The sequence below is a fragment of the Sturnira hondurensis genome, unplaced genomic scaffold (genome assembly GCF_014824575.4).
Source record: "Sturnira hondurensis isolate 20B ecotype Veracruz unplaced genomic scaffold, ASM1482457v3 Scaffold0022215, whole genome shotgun sequence".
NCBI classification, from domain to species: Eukaryota; Metazoa; Chordata; class Mammalia; order Chiroptera; family Phyllostomidae; genus Sturnira; species Sturnira hondurensis.
The window spans coordinates 11,848,086-11,872,501 of record NW_028094846.1 but is presented as its reverse complement, the minus strand read 5'-3'; the positions used below and the strand labels follow the sequence as shown (position 1 = coordinate 11,872,501).

The window sequence follows — 24,416 nt, the reverse complement described above, 5'->3', positions numbered from 1 at the left end:
GAACAGAAGCAGTGGGATTCACGGGGACGAAGCTGTGGTCAAAACGGAATGGCTGAATTTAAGGTTTTAGATGGAGAAGCATTCTGAAAAATGACAAGGTCTAAGACAGCATATGGGCCTATGTCAAGGTCACTGGGTTAAGGAGAAAGGTCGTAAGACAAAAGAACACAAAATGAATTCTGTTCAAGTGAGTATTCCAAGCAAACATTAGTTTTGTGAGATGTGACATAACTTTCGGAAACGCTGAGCTCTCTCTTTGGAGGTTTCATAATCCACATTAGCATGTTACAAACTAGAAGTCCTACGTAACACTCCAGTTTAACCCCAAAATTCTTAAATTGATTTTGCCTTGAAAATATTGAGAATCCTAACATCTATGAATTTCCCAGAGAACTGATATTTGTCTAGCATTCTAAAAAATGCCAAACAGATAAAGACATCATGGAATCTGCTGGGGTTTTTTGTTTAAAAAGGAGACGCATGAAATCATCCCAGTACCAGCAAGGATGTAAAGATACAGGTACTTTAAATGGCACTAAGGCCAGAATAAACAGTACAAATCTTCGGGTGCCTTCTGGCAACATCTACCATGTACTAACTCCCTATTGTTGCCGCAGACTACCACAAATTTAGTGGCTTAAAACAACACAAATTCATTTCTTACAGGTCTGAAAGTCAAAAGCCTCAATGAGTCCCAGCAGGGTCAAATCAAGGTGTGACCATGCCTGTGTTCCTTCCAGGAGGCTCTAAGAATCCCAGTTTCTGCACTTTTCTGATTCTCAAGGGCATCTGTACTCCTTGGCCCGTGACCTGCTCCATTCCAGCAGGGTCCTATCTCCCCAGTTCTGACCCTCCTACCTCCCTTTCCCACACTTTACGGATACCTGTGAGCACACAGGGCCTACCAAGTGGTTCTCGACAACCTCTTTATTTTAAAGTCCGCTGATGAGCAACTTTAACTCCCCCGTGCCAAGTAACATGACAGATGTCAGGGATCGAGATGTAGGCATCTCTTAAGGGGAGTGGGGGGACATTAATCCACCTACCACAATGAACGACAGATTTTTAAATGTGCACACCCTGCCATTCGAGTGTCCACAAGAATATGTGTGTACAAGGATGTTCATTATAGCACTTTCATAATAATGAACCAGTTCTATATCAGCACTTGCAAGTTTTAAAAATTAACTCTTCAGAAATGTGCTCCGTAATACATGAATTTGCAAGCACTAACTGTAAACCACCGAAATCACACACAACACAACTCGAAGCTCAACCACAAACACATACCCAAAGGGAAGTTAATTTGTGAGAGCGCTGCCCAAGTGCGTACGGTGGTCAAAGAGGCAGCAGATTAAAGCCGATCCCAGCAGAGCATGCGCGACATCCACGGGGAAAGTAAAACAAAATAAAAAATAAAACGTAAAGCCAGCCCTAACTCTGCCACTAATCAGGTACCTTGAGCTTCATTTCCCTTCTCTGCAAAATGCCAATCCATTTGCACAAGGTTACTGTTTAGGAGAGCTGAAGAAGACAGTTAGGTAACAGCTTTTGAAAGTATAAAGTCCTAGTAAAATGTACAGTGGTCCCTTGAGGAATAAAGTAGATCACACTGGAGTAAAGACCCTTCCACCACCCCACAGCTATTTAAGGCACAATGGTTCCCACCCAATTTAAAGACTACATTAGCAAGTTCATAAGGTAAATACTGATATATACAGAAATGCAGAGAATGAATACAATGCATAAATTAGGCTCTTTCAACACATGAAACTAAGTTGGATTTTATATATTCTTCTTCTCATGTAATTTGCCCAATAATTCTATCACTGTCATTTTATAGGCAGGAAAACACAGAGCAGAAAACTAAAACTAGAGAGGTTCAAGGTCCCATTGCTATACATAGCAGTGCTGGGACCTGAACTTGGGACAACCTAATTACAAATTAGGCCAATCTTAACTCAAAGGCCCTGCTCATTCAACTCACTACGACATACTGTTCTGTTAGTAAGCCAAAGACCCATCTATCAGTTTTTTCTTTTCCTTGTTTGTAAACCAGAATTTATGACCAGTATGTCTTAACGTTAGAGATGTGCTTCAAGAAAGCAGAACTCAAGAAATATGCATTTCATAAAATGAGATGTTAAAAAATTTCACTTAAAAATATCTTGCACAAACTGTGTGTGTGCACACATGTGCAAATTTTTGCAGACACTCTAATGTACTTTTTATATTCACACGCATCCTGTCTGTAGTGATTCTCTTAACACTATGCTTTTTATCTTTTTCCACCAGCAAAAACAAATTTATCTTCAAGCAAGCATACCTTTAAACTCATTTCTTCCTTGAGTATCATCTTTCAATTGCATTCTGCTCTCATTATCCAGTACTGGTATCTCATCATTACATAGTATCTCAAGGAAAACGGAGTTAGGTTGGCACTTGATAAAAAACTAAATAAATAAATCATGACCTTTCTAGGAAGCAGTATTAGTAAAGCACATTCAAATGTACAGTATCATAATGAACAGAGCAGTGAAATACTAAGCCTTTGAAAAAAAGAGAGGAAAAAAAGGGACTCAACTTGTGTAGATGGTGAACTGGTAGAGTTTTTAGAAAACAGACTGAGCACATTACCGCACGGGTACAAGTAGTTAAATACAATAGATTTTAGAATCATGCGTTTCACTGAAGATGAGACACTACATCCCTGACTGGTATGGCTCAGAGGACTGGGCGTCATTCTGCAAGCCAAGGTCACCAGTCTGATTCCCAGTGAGGGCCTGGGTTACAAGGCCAGGTGCCTGACATGCATTTCTCCCACACATCATTGTTTCTCTCACACATCAATGTTTCGCTCCCTCTCTTTTTCCCTCCCTTCCCCTCTCTCCAAAAATAAGTATTTTTTAAAAGACACTACATAAGGAAAAATGCCATCAAGAACTGCGCAAGCAAAATGAGTCTGCAACTTTTTTAATGAAACTTTAAAACACTAAATCCAAAGAGACCTCACTTAACGTCTTGATTTCCCCTTTTCCACCTCTACACCTCCATTCTGCGTCTGGTTTCAACTGGTGAAAAGTCTATAAAATAAGTCCTATCGACTCAAAGACATCTGCAGAATTACATGCATTCACTAAAACTCTCATCTCCTACAATAATAATTTAATAATGTCCCAAATAACAAAGATTTGCCTAAGATGAGGCTCCTTTCAAAGGTAAGGAAATTTTAATGTGTGCGCCTCAAAGGAAGCGCTGCAGGCAACACACACCTTTCTCTCGGCCTCCCTACTCCAACGAGAACGTGTGCAATTAACACCAGCCATTCAAACACAACACGAACTGCTCCCATAAGATTAACAACCAGGTTTGCAGAAAGAACCTTAGACTCCCAAAGGAAACACAGAACGAGAGAGTGACTAATCAAAGTCTCTTTAATACATATGACATAACCTGACTGCCAGTCTGATCTAATCATGATGTTTACATCAACCAAGCTCTCATTCATAATTCCAAACCTTTTAGAGTTCCGCAAGTGCACCGCCGCAGGTGCATTATGTTCCCCTGCGTGCTATTTCTTCCTTTTGTCTTCATCTGGCTAGTCCTACCCATCCTTTAAAACTGAGCTCAGGGTTCAACTCCAGGAGCTTTCTCTGCACCGCCCAGACAGAAGCTCTGCCTGTCTTAGTCAAGACATCCCTTCAATGAAATAAAATGAAAACATATAACACAGCATTTGCCACATTGTACTGAAGTCCATGTGCAACATCCACTTCCCCCAGGAGACCACTATACTGAACAACAAGTCAGTTCACTTGTTTTTATATTCTCAGAACCTAGCACTGGTTATCTGCAAGTACTTTGTGTTTTTCCAAAAACAAAAGCATGAGAACTTCTCTCAATACTGTTATGTACATTGTGCATTTTAAAAATGCAGAGACATGGTCTCTACCATACTCAGTCTAGCTGCAGAGATAATTCACTTATGGAAAAAAGAGATCATTACAAGTTTAGGAAATTGTAAGTACCAAATGACTAAGAGACAGGAAATGCTACAAAATTCAAGAATGCAGAAATCACTGGGGTGCACACAAAGTCTTCACAGGAAGGTGAGGCTTAAGTGAAGAAAGAGGAAGACAGTACTTCTTTCTGCAGAGGAAACAGCCTGGGAAGTGAGACTAAGGCAGGAATGCTTAGTCTCCATGTTCAGAGGACAACGAAGAGATGACTCTAGTTGGAACAGTTGGTTCCTATCAAAAGGTAAGGAGATGGCCCTGGCTGGTGTGGCTCAGTGGATTGATTGAGTGCTGGCCCTCAAGCTGAAATACCTCCAGTTCGATTCCCAGTCGGGGCACATGCCTGGTTTGCAGGCCAGGTCCCCAGTTGGGGGCGTGCAAGAGGCAACCGATCGATATTTCTCTCACACATTATCGATGTTTCTCTCTTTCTAACCTCCCTTCTCCTTTTTCTGAAAATTAATAAATAAAATCTTTTTTTAACAGGTAAGGAGATAAATGGCAGAGTAGATAGATGAGGGCCATTTTATTGGAAGCTCAAGAAGGCCAGACTCAGGAGTTTACGCAAAGGAAAGCCATACACAAATGCTTTAGCACAGCAAAAGATTAACAGGCGGGGGCGGGAGGGGGGGGATGAACATACATAAACCTTCGTTATTTTAATGCCGGAAGCAATTTTATGAGATCAATGTCCCATTTTAAAGATAGAGAAGTAACGACCCAGAGATGTATCAGTTCAAAAACAGAGTGGTGGGCAGTGCTCGGTGCCGTCTTCTTGCTGCCTGTGAGGACCGCAGGCAGGGTACCACTCTGGGAGGACTATTTCAACAGGGACAAAGCTGACAGGTGCTAGAAGTGACAAGAGGAGACAGAAGAAGGCTACATTTTCAGAAAGGGTGTGCGTGGAGGAGGGTAAGGAAAACTGGGAGACCTCAAAGGTGACTGTGCGATCTCAAACCTGGATGGAAGGGGCGGCTGCACGTTGAGGAACAGGGGGAGAAACTAAGAATTAAGGGTTTACGTTGAAGAGCCTTCAGTTTGCTGTCACAGAAAGACTGCTACAAGTAGGGAGTGTCCCGAAGGCAGAAGGGCAAAACTGTCACAGTGCCAGAGGCTAACTTTCAGACATTACACAGAGCTAAGTTTATGTGTACGGAGCCTACTACATGCCAAAGCCACTCTCAGCACTTGATCTTCGTAGCTCCAGGGTACTGATACCATTACTGCCTGCACTTGTCAGGGGTGGAAACCAAGGCACAGAAAGCTTCCGCAGCCTCTCCCGAGGCGACATGGCTAGTGTCTGGGTCCAGGCAGTTCCGACCCACAGACCACGCTCTACACCTCGATGTTCAACTGTGCTTGGTTACGTACTACCTTGTTTACAAAAATCAACACATTTTTAGTAGTTTAAGCCTATCAAATAGTCTACAAACTCTCTGAATAGCAGACATGACCCACTGATCGGTCTCCCCGGACCTGCCTGCCACAATGACTTACGTTAAGTAGATGCTGGAGAGACTTGTAAACAGAGATGTGGCGACAAGTCCCACGATTAAATGTGATTTCTGAGGAAAAGAAATGTTCGAAGAAGAAGAAACAGAGACTGAGGCTATGCCTTTCTTTCTGCCAGCGGTGAGCTGAGAAGGACGAGGGAAACGAAGTAAGAGGCAGGGTAATCAGAACCATGGAATTACAGCACCCACAACAAACGACAGAGCTCAGGAACCTCCCGTAAGGCCCGGTGACATCTGTCACGACAGCTACAGACTGCGTGGTGACTGTGCACTTCCCTGCGGGCCTGGTGACACCACTTGCAGGTGTATTCCCTTTTTATCCCCAGGGACGCAGGACATACGCTGGCCCCGACTGAGCGTGCACTGCGGGGGTGGAAGGATGGATGGAAGGAGAGGGACGCAGAGACGAGGGTGGAAGCGTGAGACAGAAAAACAATCGGGATAAATCTGGCCTTTGGCATCTTGGAGAATATCAATTCCAATAAAGTGCCAAGGAAAGAGCAGGTTTACAAGGGATTAAGGAAAAGTAGATGGTAAATGCAAGAAAAAAAAAGTATAGTATCAGGTAAACTTTAAATTGTTAGACATAGGAGAGATCAAAAGGAAAACCAGAACAGGAAAGAATTTTTAAAAGAAAACTGAGATTAGTCCTCAAAAGGAAAGACTAGAGAAGGGGAAAGCGAAGACTAAAAGGAGAGAGACCTAACCCTGAAAAGAGGTTCTGCAAGGACGGCACGTAACCAAAAGCGCAGGCAAAGAAAGGAACTGCACAGGACTCAGTCAAACCGTTTTCCCTTGTCGACACCAGTCGAACCCCACCTTCCACATCTCTACTGCTCTGCCCAGAACCATCTTATCTAAGAAAAACCTAGAAAGGCCTGGCCAGGATGCATTAAATGGGAGTGAGTAAAACTTTTAGAAATGTACTTGGAATAAAGAAACCATGCAACGTTCCTCCTGCCTAAAATATCCATTTGTCCAATATCTACTCTTAAAAGTCCCATCCACCCTTCAAAACTCAGATCAAAGCTCACCTCCTCCTAGATGCCTCTCGCCCTCCTCTACCTCTGCTGGATGTCCTTCCCGACACTGACACAGCACGTCTGGTTCGCCGACGTAGCACTTGGCAGTCCATCTGCCATCAGGGACCTCGGTGTCTCTCCCCAGTATTCCTGAGTTCCTCCCAGGGGCAAAGTCCTGTAATCGTGCTTTCCATGAAGTAAGTTTTCAGTAATTGCCAGTAAAATAAATCACTGATTACAAAATACACTTAAACATATACAGGTTTTTATGGGTAACTAAATGTGGTAACTAGCCTCTTACTACCTAAGAGAAAACTGGTAAGAGAAGCCAAAGTGATTTGTGGCTTAAAAGACAAGAAAAGGAAATAAATCTATTTTGTGCATATATATCTTCCTATATATTTTTTCTAAGTCAGTGGTTCTCCACTGGGAGTGGATCCGCACCCACAGGGAACATTTGGCAATGTATGGAAACATTTTTGGTTGTCATAAATAGAGGAGAATGATACTGGCATCTAGTGGGTAGACGCCAGGGATGCTGCTAAAAATCGGAAGGTGCACAGGGCTGCTCCCCACGACGAAGAATTGGCCCAAAATGCCAGTATGTGTCAAGCTTAAGAAACCATGTTCTAAACGAAGCAAAGAACCAAACTGCCACCTGGTCTACCTAAGACTCCTAAAGTTTTCTTAAACAATTCGTAGTCACCTTACTCATCCCCCTAAGGAAAAACTAGGTCTAAGGGAGGGTGAAAACAACCTTCCTACACAGCTCCACTTACATGCTAACAAGAAAGGAGTGGGTTACAAGTTCTCACTTACCACGTGACATGTTTGCCAAAACTCCATCCCTACGTCTTCCTGTAACTGCCGATGAACCCTTCTTAGTTACCCTCTCCTAGACCACTGATTATAGCTGGAGGCGGCAAACAGTATTTCTGCACTATAAAACAAACTAGCCCTTATGAAGTCTGAACCACCCTCCATCCCCAAAGTGCCTCACGAAAAATTTGACACAGCCATGTATCCAGAGCTTATTATATAACATCTTAAAAAAAAAAAAAAAAAAGAAACCCAGTGATCGCTTTGTCTGCCATGAACACAGAACCTAACGGCTGTAAGATAGCAGTGAAACATTGGTTAGGACAGGAAGTATACATTCTGAATCCAAATGAAACCACAAGGGAAGCAGAAATTAACTGTCAAAATTATTTAGCCAGTCAACATTCAAGCAGGTGAAATGCTAATAACACCACTATAACAAAAAATAGACTTATAAACCTCAAGAGGGTGTCATTTGGGTTTTTTTTCCCCTCAAACAACTGAACCATGTTTGTTAAACCAGACATGTTTGGCTGATTTTCTGGGACTGAAGCCATTTTCAAGCCTGTACATGGGGCAGGGGGTAGTGGAGAATGGGTCAAGGGTAAGACTTCTTGACCACTGAGTTAACGTCAGCACGTGCTATCGAGTTTCCAGGAACACCCAGGGCCAGCACTAGCAGGAACAGCCAGGAACCCACCCTGGTGAGTATCCATACTCCTCCCCAAAGCTCCCACGGCCATCCCCCTTCCTCTCCCAGCTAGGTTAAGGTTCTGCTTGCTGCTTGAGCCACTCTGCTCCCCTCCCTTTATCTGCCCCTGGTTCCATGATTTACAGCGATACATTTTATCTTACAACACATTGGGTATTTCGGTCAGTATTTAAACAACAACTTTGTTGCTGTTCTATTATTTTTGGTAACAAAGTTTCTGACCAAAAGAAAAGTGTATCATGTAAACATACAAACCAACCACTAACAAAACAGGTAATTTTCAGACCTTTCCTGTAAAGGGAACTAACACCAGGAACCAACTTCAAATAAACCTTGCTGAAAAACGTACAGCATAGAAAGAAATTAAAGCAAAAAGAGGAAGACAGTGAAGGAAGGAAAGGAGGAACACCGGAGGGAGCCCAGAGTACAGAGGATGGACAATTGGCTCCCACAAGGGCAGCAGATGTCACTCAGCGGCACCTGTGCCACCTTTTGTAACAGGATTTGCCCTGTTTGACTGGTATTCCCTATGGCTATGATTATTCCACTTTCTCACCTTCAAAAACCATTCTGATGATGCTGTCCCCGTTTGGTCCTTCAATACCTCCCCACCGCCTGCTTCTCCAACTCTGACATGTTAACTTCCACATTTCTATTCTTTCAAATGCTGTTCTATTACAGCACAGTATGACACCTCACCCACTATCACACCTATGGCCTAAACTCACCCTTCTCCCACCCTTATCAAATGAACTATTTCAGTTCACCTTTTAATTTTACTCAACAGCAGTGTCTGTCTTTAAAAATCTTTCCATTTTGTCATAAACCAAAAGAGAAAAGGCTACATTTTTTTAAGTTGGGTAATACATTTTCAATGTCAGTCTGGAACCCCCATACCTAACACCGTTTCTTATTTTCCCCACTTGGGCCAGTTCACCCCTCCTTAGGCAACCTGGTGGCACCCCGGGAGTCACCCTATTGATGCCTCACCTAGTGGGGACACCAGATGAGCATAGCACTGCAGCCCAGAACTCCTGGGCTCAAGGGATGCCCCTGCCTCAGCCTCCCGAGTAGCTGGGACTACAGGTGCGCCCAGCCCATTTCTCATTTTTATAAAATGCAAAAAACTACTCTCAACTTGCTCATTTGAACAGGAGTCTTGTCTGCTATCTCAAAAAAAAGACACGTCCCTCCTAACAACAATGACAACGATGACAAAGTCTCATCATCTTTTCCCGCCCAGATCACCACCTTCTTTCCCACACAGAGAACAGGTTTCTTCCTACCTGCCATCTCTGCTCTATTAGAGAATAGGCTAATTCAGTCCACTTGATGCTGAATCCCTTCTGTCTTACTGATGCTTCCTACCTCATGCCTCGTTTTACTCTTTGGAAACGACCATCTTGCTCCCGGTATTTCACCACTCCACCATTTAACATCGGACACCCCAGCTCACCCTAACAAATTAATTCAGCTGAGACACAACTAATTTTCATCTACACGAGGAAAGATCTGCAGCTCTGCAGTTTAAAAACTGCCCAGTCATGGTCTTCCACAGACAAAAGGTAGGCAAGAAAACTCTTCCTAAAGTCAAGGTCACAAAGAGTAACCTGCTACACCCCCAACCACACTCATTCAGCGACACCCAGCATCCTCCCCAAGTTGTCTGTAAAAACCAACAGTTCCTTTTTCATCAAAGAAAAGAAAGTGAACATAATGCTTCCCTGAAGACACATTCTCTAGTCTCCCCACACCAGACTTTAAATAGAATGATTACCTTAAAAGGAAGAGGGGAAATTTGGGCTGGTGTAAGCCTTTCTTTATTAGAAAGGCTTGTCCCAGAGTACTACTGGCCCTAAGACTTGCTTTATTTAGTTAAGACAGATGTGCACGATCCAGAAAAAAAACTGGCTCCCAGGAATCTCTAAGGGACTCCCAGAACTTACGCCTGTTCCATTTTACCTGTTCAACTTTACCTGGAAAATAAAGGTTATTCAAACAGTGTGTCATTCTTATTTTCTCTCCTCTTCTAGAAACTAAATTCATCTCCCGCTATCTACCATCAATTTCACAACTTCAGGATAAATCTTCTGGACCAAGGTGACTTACAAAATGTAAGCTATAGTAACACTGCCCTCAAAGCCCACTAACCTTCCGTAACAATTCCCACCCTTCCCCCAATGTGCTTTTTACCACACCTTTCTAGTACCACTGCCTGCACCTGATTCCTGGCCTCAACTGCCGATTACACTGCACAAGTTCATCCTCCTAATACACAGCTACGAAAACGTGAGTTCCCTTTTAAACAAATCATCTCAGGTTCCCTGTTGTCCGTTTCAACTATAAACTACAGATCAGGACATTCAAGGCCCTCTCAAACATAGGCCCCTTATCAAACAGGTTTTCCCCTGTCACCCTATCAAGCTTCTTCCCAGTACTTGTCACTACCCGATAAACATACTCGTTTGTTCATTTTGCTGACCACGATACCCTCCGTGCCTAGAACAGAGTACACTCTCAACACGTATTTGTGAGAACAACAGATGAACCCCGACATGCTGTACGATACAGCTGATGTGGACTTGGAAGACCTACATCTGAGTTACACAGTTTCCACATACCAGCTGTATGCTCCTCAACAATTTTAACGTCTTTGGGCTACATTTCCTCATCTGTAAAAGGAAGGGAGGAAACTCAGTAACTTGTAAGTAAGACTATTCCTTCCGGCTGCATCACCCCACAGCAGTCATCCCCAACCTTTCTGGCACCAGGGACCCGTTTCATGGACGATACTTTTTCTATAGACCAGGATGGGGCGGATGGCTGTGGGATGATTTCAGCACATTCCATTCAAGCTCACCTCCAGCTGTGCTGTCAGGTTCCTAACAGGGCCAGACCAGTATTGGCCCGAAACCAGAGGTCAGGGACCCCTGCCCTAAGGTCTTGTGTAACTGGACCGGACACCACCCTGGCCCCCAACCTCCCTGTCCACACAGCCCTTCCATTTAGACTCCACTCTTCTCAATCCATACCTTTAATACTGGATACAAAATATGGGATACATAATTCTGGATAAACAATCCAATACTGTTGATCCTTCAGGGCCATTTTAAGTGCCATTTTCTCCTTGAGGCTTAACAAACTAAACTCTGAAAGAGGGTGGAGCTCTTACTTTCTATTCTCTGCAGCTGGTACAATGCCTCCTATACAGCTGATCCACAGAATGACTAATGAATCACGAGTGTATACATGGGTAAATGAACAAAGGATGTCTTTCCTGATTCCCCACAATTACTCAGGTAATCTCCTGCCTCTGGACTTTCATAACACTTGGCATCTTTTATGATACCATTTTCACTCTGTGCTGTTATTTATTTACTTGCCTAATGTGTATTACATTAAACTGCAAATTCCCTAAAATTAGGGACTATTCCCAAGATCAGTTTCCACAGCCACCCTGTACAGCATCCACCACGGATCTTTGCCACAGGTGAATTAAGTGTAATATGCCACACATTAAACAATAAGCAGATATTAGAGTAGAAAAAAAGGACCTTGATGTATAGATATACTTCCAACCACCCTATAATCAGCCGGCACACATGTTGTGTGGATCCCTGCCCCTGTTAAACGCAGGCATTCTGCTGTCCCTCAATACTTTCACTTCACTAAACAACTAAAGTGACTTCTCTGCTCATTTCAGACTTCTACCCCGCGCAATTTCCTCCTCCGCAAGGTACGAAAACTACTTTTAAAAAACATCTTCCCATATGCCTGCCTTTCTTAGTTCTGCTCCTGAAAGGCCAAAGGAGCCACTTTAAGGTCTGCCTCCCCCGTTTCTATGCAGAAGCAACTCCCCGGTTATCTCAGGTTCTAACGACCTCATTTTTCTCTGCCACCAAGATTCTGACCCTTATTACCCTCTAACTCCAAGTTCTTAATCCAGCTTCCTTGGAACCTTCCTGGGGGCACAATAGCTGGTGTCTTTCCTTTCAATGTGCTCTCGCCATCCTGTACTTGCTTCCAATGTGTCTTCATCGCCCCCTCGCCCCACTCCAGACACATCCCATACTCGCAGACTGTATCCACACGACATACAAGTTCTTTACACCACTCTTAAAAGAGTGGTAACTCCAGCTACACTGATTCTAACCCAGTTTCTTCTGGGGAACCCAACCCCGTCCATTGTATACCTCTCCCTTTCCTCACTTCCTCATCCATTCCCCCTGTTCACGTCCCTACCCCCCACTCCGCCAACTAATTACAGATGGCATTATTACCTGGTACTTCCAATCCCAGAATGAAGAACAAACTCCAGTCCCCCGCGGTTTCTCCTTCCTCCAGCCCTCCCTCCCCCAGCCCCCTACACACCCCAGGTGTGCAGACTTCCACCCCGTCTTCCGATCACGCATCGCTCCAGCCAATCCCACACCACACCACGCTTCCCCCGCCAACGGGACCAGACTCCTCCACACCCACCTCCAGCCGGGGTCGCCGTCGCCTCCCCGGGCGCCTGCCCCCACCCCTCAGCTGCGAGCCCGCGACCCCGAGCGCGCGCGCACACACACACATTCTCACGCTTCCCTAACCTCTCTCCCCGCACCGAGAGTCGCCGGCTTCGCTGGAGCTCAGCCCGGCCCGCTGGGGGCTCAACACCCCGGTATGTGCCCGTTCCGCCCCCTCCCGCGTGTCCCCTCGCAGCCCCCGCCTCCCCGCCGGGCAAGGAGAGGACCCAGCAACTCCCTCGCCACCCCGGATATACCACCTCTGTGTCTGTAGCTCCATGCCCGAGCCCTCGGCCAGCTCCCCCTTCGTACGAGGCCGGCGTCGGCACTCACCGGAGATACTGCGCGCTCTGCAGGCTCATCCTCCGCCGCCGCGTCTTCCCGCGAAGCCTCTGTGGGTTTCTCAGGCTCCTCGGAGCGGCCCCGCGGCACCGCGGGTGCTGGCGGCCGCCGCCATCTTCCTCTCCTCCAGCTCCTCCTCGCTCGGCGGGGGGGTTGGCGGGGTGAGTGAGACGGAGGGGAGGGACCGGGGAAACTGCTCTCGCTGCTGCTCCGGCCCGTGGGGCGCAGGGACACTCCGACCCGGGAGGAGGGAGGGGGAGGGAAGAGGGAAGGGGGCGGGGGAAAGAGGAGGGAGAAGCAGAGGAAGGAAGTAGGGGGTCCCTCTCGCGAGACTTCAGTGGTGCCGGCCCCTCTGGGTGGTTTTCGATTCAGTAGAGCTCCCTCTCGGGATCAGCTACCTGGGCGGTAACTGTGTGGTTGCTGAGTAGCCCGCTGGTGGCGCTTGGAGGCTTCTGGCCAATCCACCCCTCTCCCCTGCGCGAGGGGGCAACCCCAGCTTCATCGGGAACATCGAGCCCAAATCTACTGGGAGTTACACTCAAAGTCTTCCCCCGTCCTTCCCTCCACCCGACTGCTCTCTTCCTTTTTCCACTCCTCCACTATTCCCCGCCGGAAACGGCGCCCCTTCCTCCTACAGTTCCGCCCGCCAGTCCCTCGACTCCGGTCTTCCCTCGCGCCCCAGAGTGACGCTGAGGACCCCCACCTCTTTTCTACGGTTCCTCCCCTTGCACTCGGGGAGAATTGGAGGGGGTGGGGTGGAGCCCACGGAGGAAGAGAAAGGAATCCAATTGGATTGGATAAGCAGCTGACATGGCAACTGGAGGCTGTAGTATTGTCATAGTAACCAATGTGCGCCTATCGGGTGACCCTCCCCTGGCGAATAGATAGATACTCGGGAAGGTGCCCAGGGTTTCCCCTTGGCTTCCCTTACATCTAAAGTCCTCCCCCAGGTTGGGAATCCGGGGAATTCTCCCCGGATGTGAAGTTCATTTCCTCCTCCCTCTCCCCTGCCCCCAGCTTTGGGGGACACCCCCAGGCATTCACCGTGGGCTTTTCCACGCGCCGGAGGGCGGGAACCACCTGCATAGTTTCCTCTCAGCCGGACGTGGAAAAGGGCCGGGCCTGCGAAGGAGACGCAGGGCCCAAAGGCTGGCAGGCTGCGGGCTGGAGCAGGGAGATCGAGGAGGCGCTGCTGGGCTGCGTGGCGGACGAGGGGTTTTCCCACAGGAGCCTCGAGCTCGGGGAGGCGGGATCCCGCCAGGACGGGGTCCCTGAGGGAGGAGAACGGCACACGACAGCCTCGATCCCTCTCCTGCCGGTGGGAAGCTCCAGCTTTTCCGAGCGGGTCAGAGGATTCCTTATCGGAATCTCCCAGACCGCACCCCACACCCACCCTTCTCGACCGAGCCTCCTCGGAGTTCCCCCGCGGCCTTCCCGAGCCACGCCACCTGCTTCAAGGAGGCCGGAGTGAGAGAAGGGGGCTCATCCTATAAGCCTAACAAGTAGGTTTGTATCATTTAGAGCCAAGGAGGTGGCGAGACGCTGACGATTGCCATCCCTCCCAGAGGTACCTCAAATGGGGGCCCCCCTTAATTATCCAAAGCAGACCGAGTTCCTCCCTCCTTCGCAAATGTCTTCCTTCTCTGATGGGTCTGCAGTGTCTCAGAACTTGTCACTCTATGTCCTTTGGGTTGGAGAGGAAAGGGTTGGGTAAAATAGGAGTTTAAAAAAAAAACACAACTAGTTACGAACGCGGAGTTCCGATGGAAGAGGGGTCTAGAAAAAAAATGTTCATTACAACAAATCTTTTTTGCTTGTTTATTATGTGTACTTTGTGTCAGGTTTAGGGCTAAAAGCAGAACTAAAGAATGGAGTCAATAGTAATGTGGAACGTGTGAGAAGTAGCTGGTGAAGTAGTCGTCTTAATGGTTTGAAGGAATTATTTGACATTTACTTTCGATTCGTACTGTGGAGTCGTTTAAGCAGCTCTCCCAAAGGACTTTGGGTTTGTGTAAGGTCGTAAAACCCTCCGAAAATGTAGTCCTCACTGGACAGTTAAAATCAGGATTTTAGTGGGCTAATTTTGTTCCGCTGAATTTGGGTACCTGATTCCTGCCGTCTTTTATGCTAGGTAAAGAGGCGCTTTCAGGATCCTTCCCTGAGAGGGGACCTATTAAAAGACTGGACCAATGTCTGTTTGGAACTCGTAAGTTTGGAGGAAATGAAGCTACAGGCTGCTTTGAAATAAATGCCAAAGACAGATTATGGTTGACAAAACAAACTGGACTGCGCCCCACCTGCCGCACACGCCTACTGTGATGCGGTGTGACGGCGATCGCAGCTGTACAATGCCCCTGTCGTCCCTCACTGCGCCAGTGTGCCGCCCACTCGTGGGAAAGAGAGCCACCTAGTGAAAGATTGTTCTCACCTCTGGTTTGTCAACACGCAGAGCCCCAGGATGGGGATTACTGCTACAAACTACCTAAAACATCCTACAGTTCTCTCCTGACATTTATTGGTTAGGTGTTTTTAAAGATGTTAGCCAGAATAAAACTTTTGTTATGTAAAATAATGACCCCCCGCCCTGCCTAATCATAATAACTCCTCCTTTGTCTGTGGCCCTTATCTCTTGTAAACCACAGGCGAGCATACATCGTGACACCCCTGATAAGCAATCTAGACCAATGTTAGTGTCTTCTCATTTTGAAAATAAAGGAACTTGGGCCAAAAAGATGAACCCTGCCCTGGCTGGGTGGATCAGTGGATTGAGCATCAGCCTTTGAACCAAAAAGTCACCTGTTGTATTCCTGGCCAGGGCTGTGGGGGTATGCAAGAGGATCGATGTTTCTCTCCCTCCCTTCCTCTCTCTCTAAAAATAAATAAAATATTTTGTTTTAAAAGAGATGAATCCTTTCGTTGTGTCGTTTATTCAGTAAACTTACTGAGCACTTGTTATTTCAGGTATCCATATACTATGGATACCGCAATAAAAAAGACATGGTCCCGGACTTGGAGGAACCCACCTGCTGGTAGAGGTACCAGAGAGTAGACAGGATGCGATATGATGCATGTGATATTTAAGGTAAGAACAAAGTAATTTAGGTACACAGATGAGGGTCAGGAATATAAACAATCTTGTATTTTATAGCAGCTTTCCTAACAATTTTTTAAAGAGTCTCCAATAGCTTTACAATGTTCTTACAAACTAGAAAAAATAGTAATGTTTACATTTTACAGATTATAAGAGAGTGATGCCCATCTTGACAATAACTTAAAAATCAATAGGACTCAGCCCTGGCTTCTGTGGCTCAGCGGATTGAGTGCCAGCCTGCAAACCAAAGGGTCACCAGTTCGATTCCTAGTTCGAGCACATGCCTGGGTTGCAGGTCAGGTCCCCAGTAAGGGAAATACAAGACTCAACCACATATCGATGTATCTCTCCCTCTCTTCCTCCTTCCCTTCCCCTCTCCCTAAATAAATAAAATCTTTTAAAAAATTAAAATATTTTACAAAAAATCAACGGGACTCAGAAAAAGCAGGACCCAGCATTTATATACTGCTTAATGTACATTCCTGAATCTCATCTCCTCCTACTGCCCCTCCCCATCCACAGATTTGTAGAATACAAACATCTTCCTATAATAGATTTTATTTTCTTTTTTCCCCTGCAGATACAGACTCCGGCTAAACCAAAATAAATTAAATAGGAGAAACTGTCTTACTTCCCTTACAGCAACCTGGTTTCAAGTTTTCTGTTTGTGCCTGAGTGGTTTACGGAAGGATCATCGGCCAGCAAGCCTGAGTGTGCATTCCAGCTCGGCATCTCAGCCTCTGAACTTCTGTTTCTTCCTTGACCAAAATGGAAACATTACTGTGACAGGCGTCCTGTGCACTGGAATGATGATACGTGTGACAGTGTATGAGTGCCTGACATACTGCACTGCCACTTGATATAGACCCTAATTTTTTTTTGCACTCTTGCTCTTTAACATCAAGGAAAAGGGAATAACCAAGAAGTACTGAAGGATAACATTATTCTTTTTTAAATTTTTATGTATTTATTTTAGAGAGATAGAGGAGGGGAGGGAGAAAGGGAGAGAAACATCAATGTGTGGTTGCCTCTCTCATGGCCCCCACTAGGGGACTTGGCCCACAGCCCAGGCACGTGCCCTGACTGGGAATCGAACCAGCGACCCTTTGGTTTTCAGCCCTCGTGTAATCCACTGAGCTACACCAGCCAGGGCAACACTACTCTCAAAATAATAGTTTATCTAATCTTTGTCTCTAGCACCCATAGGTCTGACCAGGCACCCAAATCTGTTCTCATTCAGTGCCGGAATGTAGACTTCTTTATCCACGACTCTGATTACAGAAAAGAATACAATATCAGGACATTGAGCAGCAGGTTCTAGAGGGATGAAATTTAACACACCTTTTCTCACAAAACACAGCCTCATAGAACCACATTTGGGCCCAAGTAAACACAGAGGCCAGCTTTCAATCAGACACCAAGTGCTTGTTGAGAAGCTGCTCTTGACATTCCTGCCCAATTTACCCTGAGCTTTCACAACCTGACAATTAACACGTAGCTGGCTAGCCTCCTCCCTTTGTATAATAATAGACATCTCCCCTGCTCCACAAAAGCTTTAACAAGCAGTAATTTATTTTGATATTTAGCCTACATATTCTGAATGTTTTCAACTCAGTGTATACAATTAAGTACTTAATAAATGTGTTTCTATTTTGAGATGGGCGATTGATCAATTGCAGTAGTCAAGGACACCTGCACCTGAGGCTGGCCGGTGCTCTGGATTGCCACACCTTAGACCGTGGAGCTACGTGATTCAATCAAAGGAGTGATTCATTCTCTTTGAAAAGTGAGTCAGATACAAACTGACATTTAAACTCAGGTCTCCTGTAGCTCGTGATTTCCTAGGCCAAGGGTCAGCAGCCTTTCTCCAACAGTTTGCTAAGTGTATATTTATTCATTTGCTCCTAAGAGGGAGTCCCTGCGCCTGAAGAACTGTCAGGAAGCATTGCAGGCCACGACCCAAGAGAAGAAACTTCTGTTTGGGGTGGCAGTGAGGTTGGAGAATGGGATTCAGAGCTCTTTCCGCTTCTCTGGTTTTCCTAATATTTATTAAGGGAAACATTCTTAATCCTCCAGAATTTCCCCCAAGTCCCCATAAGAAAATTTCTCTGGGAAAGAACCACACCTTAAAATCTTAAGTGCTAATTGAATGGATACTGACCATCTAGAGAAGAGAAGAATATTAAAAAAGAAAATTAAAACCTTAGTCTTTTGTGCTCTATATTCTCCAAGGGCCTTACTGTTCATGGATCTCTTTACTCAATATTACCAAAGCCATCTATACTTTAGTCACTAGTCAAAAACTGGTATATTTCGTGTCAAAATCTGTTGCATTCGTCAGAAGCTGCTAATTTTTTTTGCTTAAAATACCTAACTAAAAGGAAAAAAATCTTACTATTTTGTAGTTTTCAGTTTCGTCATTTCTGTAGGGTAGACCACTATTTTTGAGCACTGAGAATGTGATACTGACATTCCCTGTTACAAATCTGCTCTTCTCCAAAACCATGAGAAACCGCATGTGCACACACACGTACAGCTTCCTCTTCTCCCTGCCCTTATTATTTTATCACCTCCATTTTCAGTTCAAGTCAAAACATAATAGACCAAGAGACAGGCCATATATTCATCACCCAAGGCATACTAAGGATATGTACCAAGAACTATTCTGCTTTGCTTAACTACCCTAGGGTCTTTTCAGTTCTCAGAATTCAACACATCAGAAATCTAGATAGTTTTGCCATATATATAAAAAATTTTTTTACTATCGTTGGATTACTGGATATTAGAGCACATTGCTGAACAAATTCAATATTAAGCTTTTTAGAAACGTTTTATTTTTTTATTTTCTAGCTTGACATTTTCCCATTTGCTTTCCATTGCCCTTAGCATGCAGTCTCCAATCCTCTGGACGACCCTTGTGATCTGGTCCTTGCCTGCCTCTTTCTCTGGTGTTTCCTGGTGTCACCACTGTAGCCACAATGACCTTCTCTTAGTTCCTTGAGTAGGCAGTGTTCCTTTCCTGCTAGAGCCTTTACTCAAGCTGCTCCCTCGTCTAGATAACTTCTCCCTAGACCACTCATCCTTTCTTATGCTTCAAGACTAAACTTGAACTTCACTGGAAAAACAAGTCTTCTCTACCCGCCCCCCCCAATCAAGCTAGGCCAGCGACACCTATTACACGTTCCCATAGCACCCTGCCCTTCTTCATAGTATTTTTTGTATTTGTCATTCTTTGTTCAATGTCTTTTGCCTCCAGTTGGCTGTCAGCTCTGTAAAGGCCAACACTGTACACAGTTTGGCTCATTCATGTATTATCGCTCCCCTGGCAGGGCACCCGGTACAAAGGTGCTCAATAAATTTTTGTGGATTCAATTAATCTTAGAAAAAAAACCAGATAGGAATTTGGGCGTAACTCGCATAAAGTGTGTTAAATGGCTGACCATCTTACTATAGAATATAGAATTAACCCCTAAGAAATAAGGAGATAATTTTCCTGGACCTTCAACCCATGGGGAGATTGAAACCTGCTGTTGAACATTTTTTTAAAGTATTTTATTTATTTATCTTTAGAGGGGAAGGGAAAGATAAAGGAAGAGAAACATCAATGTGTGGTTGCTTCTCATGCATCCCCTGCAGGGAACTGGCCTGCAACCCAGGCATGTGCCCTGACTGGGAATCGAACCATGATTGTCTGGTTCTCAGGCCTGTGCTCAATCCACTGAGCTACACCAGCCAGGGCTTGAACATTTTAATGAAATGAAATTTAGTTAGGCAATGAGTAAAGAACATACTTGCAAGATTGTGGACAACTCATCAATTATCTCACAGCAAAGTCGCAGCATACTTCAACATAGAAAAAAAGTCTTCCATGTCTAAATCCTTTCTATTTAACTTTTATGCTTTTTAATTGAGGAGTGGGGGAGCAGTTAACCCTTTTTATTATGTGGTAAGAAGAAAAACACACTGTTGGGGAAAATGAAAAGAGGGAGGAGACGCTATCAGCTAATTGGAAAATAGAGTAGGAAAGTTAAATTGAAAACTCCAGAAAGAAAATTGGATCAGAGTAGAGAATGAGAAGCTTGGTCATCTTTGTATTTGCCAGCAGAAAAGTGTTAGTAAATTCTGGCATTACTCTTTGCCTCCTATAATTGGGTAGGGCTAAATAAATTGAATGTAAGTTTCTTTTTTTTTAAGATTTTATTTATTTATCTTTAGAGAGGAAGGGAAGGAGGGAGGGAGAGAAATATCAATGTGTGGTTGCCTCTTGTGCGTCCCCTGCTGGGAACTGGCCTGCAACCCAGGCATGTGCCCTGACTGGGAATCAAACCGTGGTTGTTTGGCTCACAGTCCCGCACTCAATCCACTGAGCTTGTATTCACCAGCCAGGGCTGAATATAAGTTTCTTAAGGAAAGGGTCCTGTGCAGTTTCCAAGCCAGTGAGATACTTATGTTTCCAGAGGCAAGTTCTGCAAGTTCAATTAGATAATGTACATAATAAACTTAGCAGTAACTCAATAGGTGGTGCTGCTCTTAATATGCATATAGAGTGAATCAGAGCTTCATAACTCAACTTCACACTGTAATTAACATGAATTTGACTTTTAAAAAAACATAAAATGTTGTAGAATTGCATTTGTAGAGAGAGCAGTACACAGCACACCACCTCAGAACCACATCACCTGTTATATCTTGACCAGGTATAAATTGCCCGAAGAGAAAATAACTTCCATCTACTTACAGAGGCTGTCTCAGTTTATTAGCAAGTTTGTGTTTGACGGAGATGAGATCCAAGGTCTGTCAAAGCTGAAGAGGATGAAGAGGCTTGTGAGGAGCAAATCCAGCCGCTGTGCTTTCCTGTTCTCTTTCAAAATGACATCTCTGGAATCATTCTCTGGCGAGCGATTCTCTCTCTCTCTCTCAGCTTTTCGTTATTGTCCCCCAAGTGATCCAGTCGTTTGACCAATAGGACCTGCATGGTTTTACTTCTTTAACAATGTCCCTGTAGCAAGGCCAAGCCAATAAGGGCATGTCAGACACGGGAATGCCCCCATTTCCAAGATACGTACAGCAGTGGCCTGGATGTTACAAAGGGTATTAAGTGCAGAAGCTGAAATTAATTTTCTGTGAGACAGCCAAATTTAAGCATGAACACCCAGTAGGAATCTTTCTTTAAATATATTTTATTGATTGTGCTATTATAATTGTCCCATTTCTTCCCTTTCTTCCCCTCCGCCCTGCACACCTCCTCCCATCCACATCCCCTCTCCCAACTTTTAGTTCATGTCCATGGGTCATACATATAAGTTCTTAGGCTTCTACATTTCCCATACTATTCTTACCCTCCCCCTGTCTATTTTCCACCTACCATTTATGCTACTTATTCTCTGTACCTTTTCCCCCTCCCTCCCCCTCCCTGTTGACAACCCTCCGTGAGATCTCCATTTCTGTGGTTCTGTTCCTGTTCCCCGTGGGAATCTTAAGTAGAGTTTAGGGGTCTGTGGGGGGTGTTCCACTGATGATCGATTCCTGTCCTCTGCTCTTTCAAGTCAAATCTAAATCTAAACCAATACTTTATTTTGGAAGTTGAATCTGAGTTATGGATCCTCTAAAATTGCAGTATTTACCTTTCCTTTTATTCATTCAGTATTCAAAAAATATATTGAGAACTTCTTATGTAAAGCAGGGGTGTCAAATTCATTTTCACTGGGGGCCATATCAGCCTCGTGGTTGCCTTCAAAGGGCTGAATGTAACTTTAGGACTTTATGAATGTAACTGCTCCTTAACAGTTAAACGAGAGCTCAGCACTGCCGCTGGGCAGAAACAAGGTGCCAGGCCAGATAAAACAAGGTGGAGGGCCGGGTTCCGCCCATGGGCCCTGTGTTTACCACCTGTGGTGTAAAAAGTCATAGGCTGGTACTGGGGTGCGAATGGTGTATGCAGTCTTGCTCTCAAATTTAAAGTTTGGGGAGAATCAAGTGAATAGGGCAGTTACAGAGAGATAAATCGGTGGTAGAGTTCTTCGGAGCCATTCCACCCCAAGATTCAAGAGCAAACCAGCAGATGATCTACTTATGTGTCTCAGTTAAGCTACAAATCCTGCAAAGGGAGACTTTGCAGAGCTTACTTTTCCAAATTCTACTTCCCAGCAGGAAGACAAGCCCGTACGGTGCAACTGGCCAGAGAAGTGACAGAAAACCATGATTGATAGTATTCTAGACTAACCTATACCTGAAAGATACAAAACTGTGTGCATAAAGTATGACTATGGAATAGAATTGCAGAGGAAGTGGTCAGAAATACAACATTAACTGTTATTTTTGTGTTATTAACTGTTATTAAAGCCAGCTCTTTAGGGGTGGCTTTTATTTGTTTATTTATTTGTATTCTTCAATATCCCCCACCAACCACAAACTAAAATAGATTTCTTGTCATTGTTGCTGTTGTAGTTAGAAGTTGGTTTGTTGCTGTTTTTAAGGAGTGCTGAACCATGCCACGTCTCAAGAGCCTGAAAGTAACATTGGACATGGAAAAGGAGGCAGATTAAAGATCAGTGTAACAGCTTTGCACATCCTGGTGACGGAAAAACCAGATCTTATAGCCAGTTCCGAAGGCATCTCCTGAGGCCCCCTCCAGTGCACTATGAGGTGCTGATACCTTTGCACAAAAAACTGATGAGGGTGATCACCTTTGAATACACTGTTACTGACTGTCTTTGGTCATTTTGGGTCTAGTGGGAACTACCACAGCCTGTGAAAGATGGAATGCTGTGGATGGGATTCATTTAAAAAAATCCATTTTAAGAAATAAAAATCTAAAATGAAACCTATACTTAACCTTTTTGCCTTCTGTTATGTTTATAATTCTCCTCTCAATTTTAGGTCACTGTCCCCGGTCCCTCCCAGTTGTATGACCGCATGCATTTTCCTTCTTTCTCTGCAATGTAACCAGTCAAGAAATTTTTTTTGTGGGTGAGGAAGGAGGAGAGAAGCAGGAAAATTGAATTGAGAAGAAAGCAAGAGGGAAAAGAAAAGATAAAAGGAAACCGTGAAGTCTGGAGGAAGAGAAAAAAGAGATGAGAGGGAGCAAAGAAACTCACCATCTGGGGCAGGAATAGCTGTTAGGCACCGACCTGTTTGGACCCCCTTTCCTTGAGAGATAATAGGAAAAGACTAGATCCGAATTCTGTCTTAAAAACAAGAAAGGGGACTTGGTGACCTCTGAAATGTGCTCCCAGACTCAGCAGTCGCTGTCTTCTGCAGGTACACCCTGGATCTTGCTTCCTATACTCGGTGATAGTTGGAGATCATTCCATGTAACAATCCAGTTCAAAGAGGCTGGTATATAGCATGAGAAACTCCGAATTGCCATTTTAAAGACTGGTCTTCAAAACAAAATGAATTGCCCTGGACTTGTTGATTGAAAAATCATCCCATAACCAGAAGATCACTGGTTTCATTCCAGGTCAGGGCATGTGCCAAGGTCGTGGAGTTGATCCCTGCTGAGGCCTGTACAGGAGGCAGCTGCCCGGTGTTTTTCATGGCTCTGTCTCTCTCTCTCTCTCCTTTTCTCTTCTTTTCTCTAGAATGAGAATAAAATAAACCTTAAAAAAATGTACCATTTGAATTTCACCTATGGGTACAAAGTGTAATGTCAGCTGACACCCATTTTGGTAAAAGTGAAAACACCATTTAAAACAAAACAATACAAACCAGTACAGTCCAGACAGCTGCGGGGAACTTTTTGGCCAACCCAAAACTATATACAAGGTCTGCCCAGAGGTATCCAGCCATGCCATGTGAAATATAGAGACATTTATTGAAAAAGATACAAGAAACATAGTATAGAGGACGATGATGCCTCAGTCCCCTTCAAAGTCCACACCTTGGGACCTCAAATCCCAGTCGCCGTCTGCCCTATTTCGCTGCCCTATTGTATTTTACTAAATCTCGTGGACAGTCTGTAATCTCCTCCCTTTCAAAGATGATTTTTGGTTTTGAGAAAAGCCAGAAGTTGCAGAGCACCAAATCTGGGCTGTAAGGGGGCTGAGTCACCTGGGCGATTTGATGTTTTACAAAAAAAAAAACCTGCACAAAATGTGATGCATGAGTGGGCATGTTGTCATGATGAAGCTGCCAGTCACTGGTTTCCCATAATTATGGCCTTCTGAATCATCCAAATAGTTTCTGCACAGGAATATTCAAACTTAATACAAAATTTGATGCCGATTTTTTTGCTCTACTCGGTCACTCATTTTGAATGCACCACAGTACACTGTCTACCGCCCCCACTGACTAGTACAGTGAAGTCATCATTGTTCATGCATGTGTATTCCAGTCCACTCTCCTTGGCTGCCAGGCTACATCAAGGTCATGCAAGCCATTCTCGTTTTATTAA

At 44.7% G+C, this 24,416-nt stretch overlaps 1 protein-coding gene and 1 long non-coding RNA gene across 6 annotated transcripts in view; one reads left to right on the top strand and one right to left on the bottom strand.

Annotated features, from left to right (window-relative positions):
• Positions 1-13,305, bottom strand: part of SMG7 (SMG7 nonsense mediated mRNA decay factor) — a 68,013-nt gene extending 54,708 nt beyond the window's left edge. The window contains exon 1 of one of the 5 annotated variants that reach the window (XM_037035280.1): positions 12,922-13,305. Coding sequence is in view for 1 of the 5 variants with exons in the window: in XM_037035278.1 (XP_036891173.1) it covers positions 12,922-12,950 (29 nt within the window). In the remaining 4 variants the exon portion in view is untranslated. The remainder of the gene's footprint in view (positions 1-12,921) is intronic. The other 4 variants (XM_037035283.1, XM_037035284.1, XM_037035278.1 and 1 more) reach the window with 4 other exon arrangements.
• Positions 13,306-15,906: 2,601 nt separating this feature from the next.
• Positions 15,907-23,411, top strand: LOC118979193 (uncharacterized). Its single transcript, XR_005064858.1, has 2 exons — positions 15,907-16,012; positions 22,901-23,411. It is a non-coding gene; the product is annotated as an uncharacterized LOC118979193 (long non-coding RNA).
• The last annotated feature ends 1,005 nt before the right edge of the window (positions 23,412-24,416 follow it).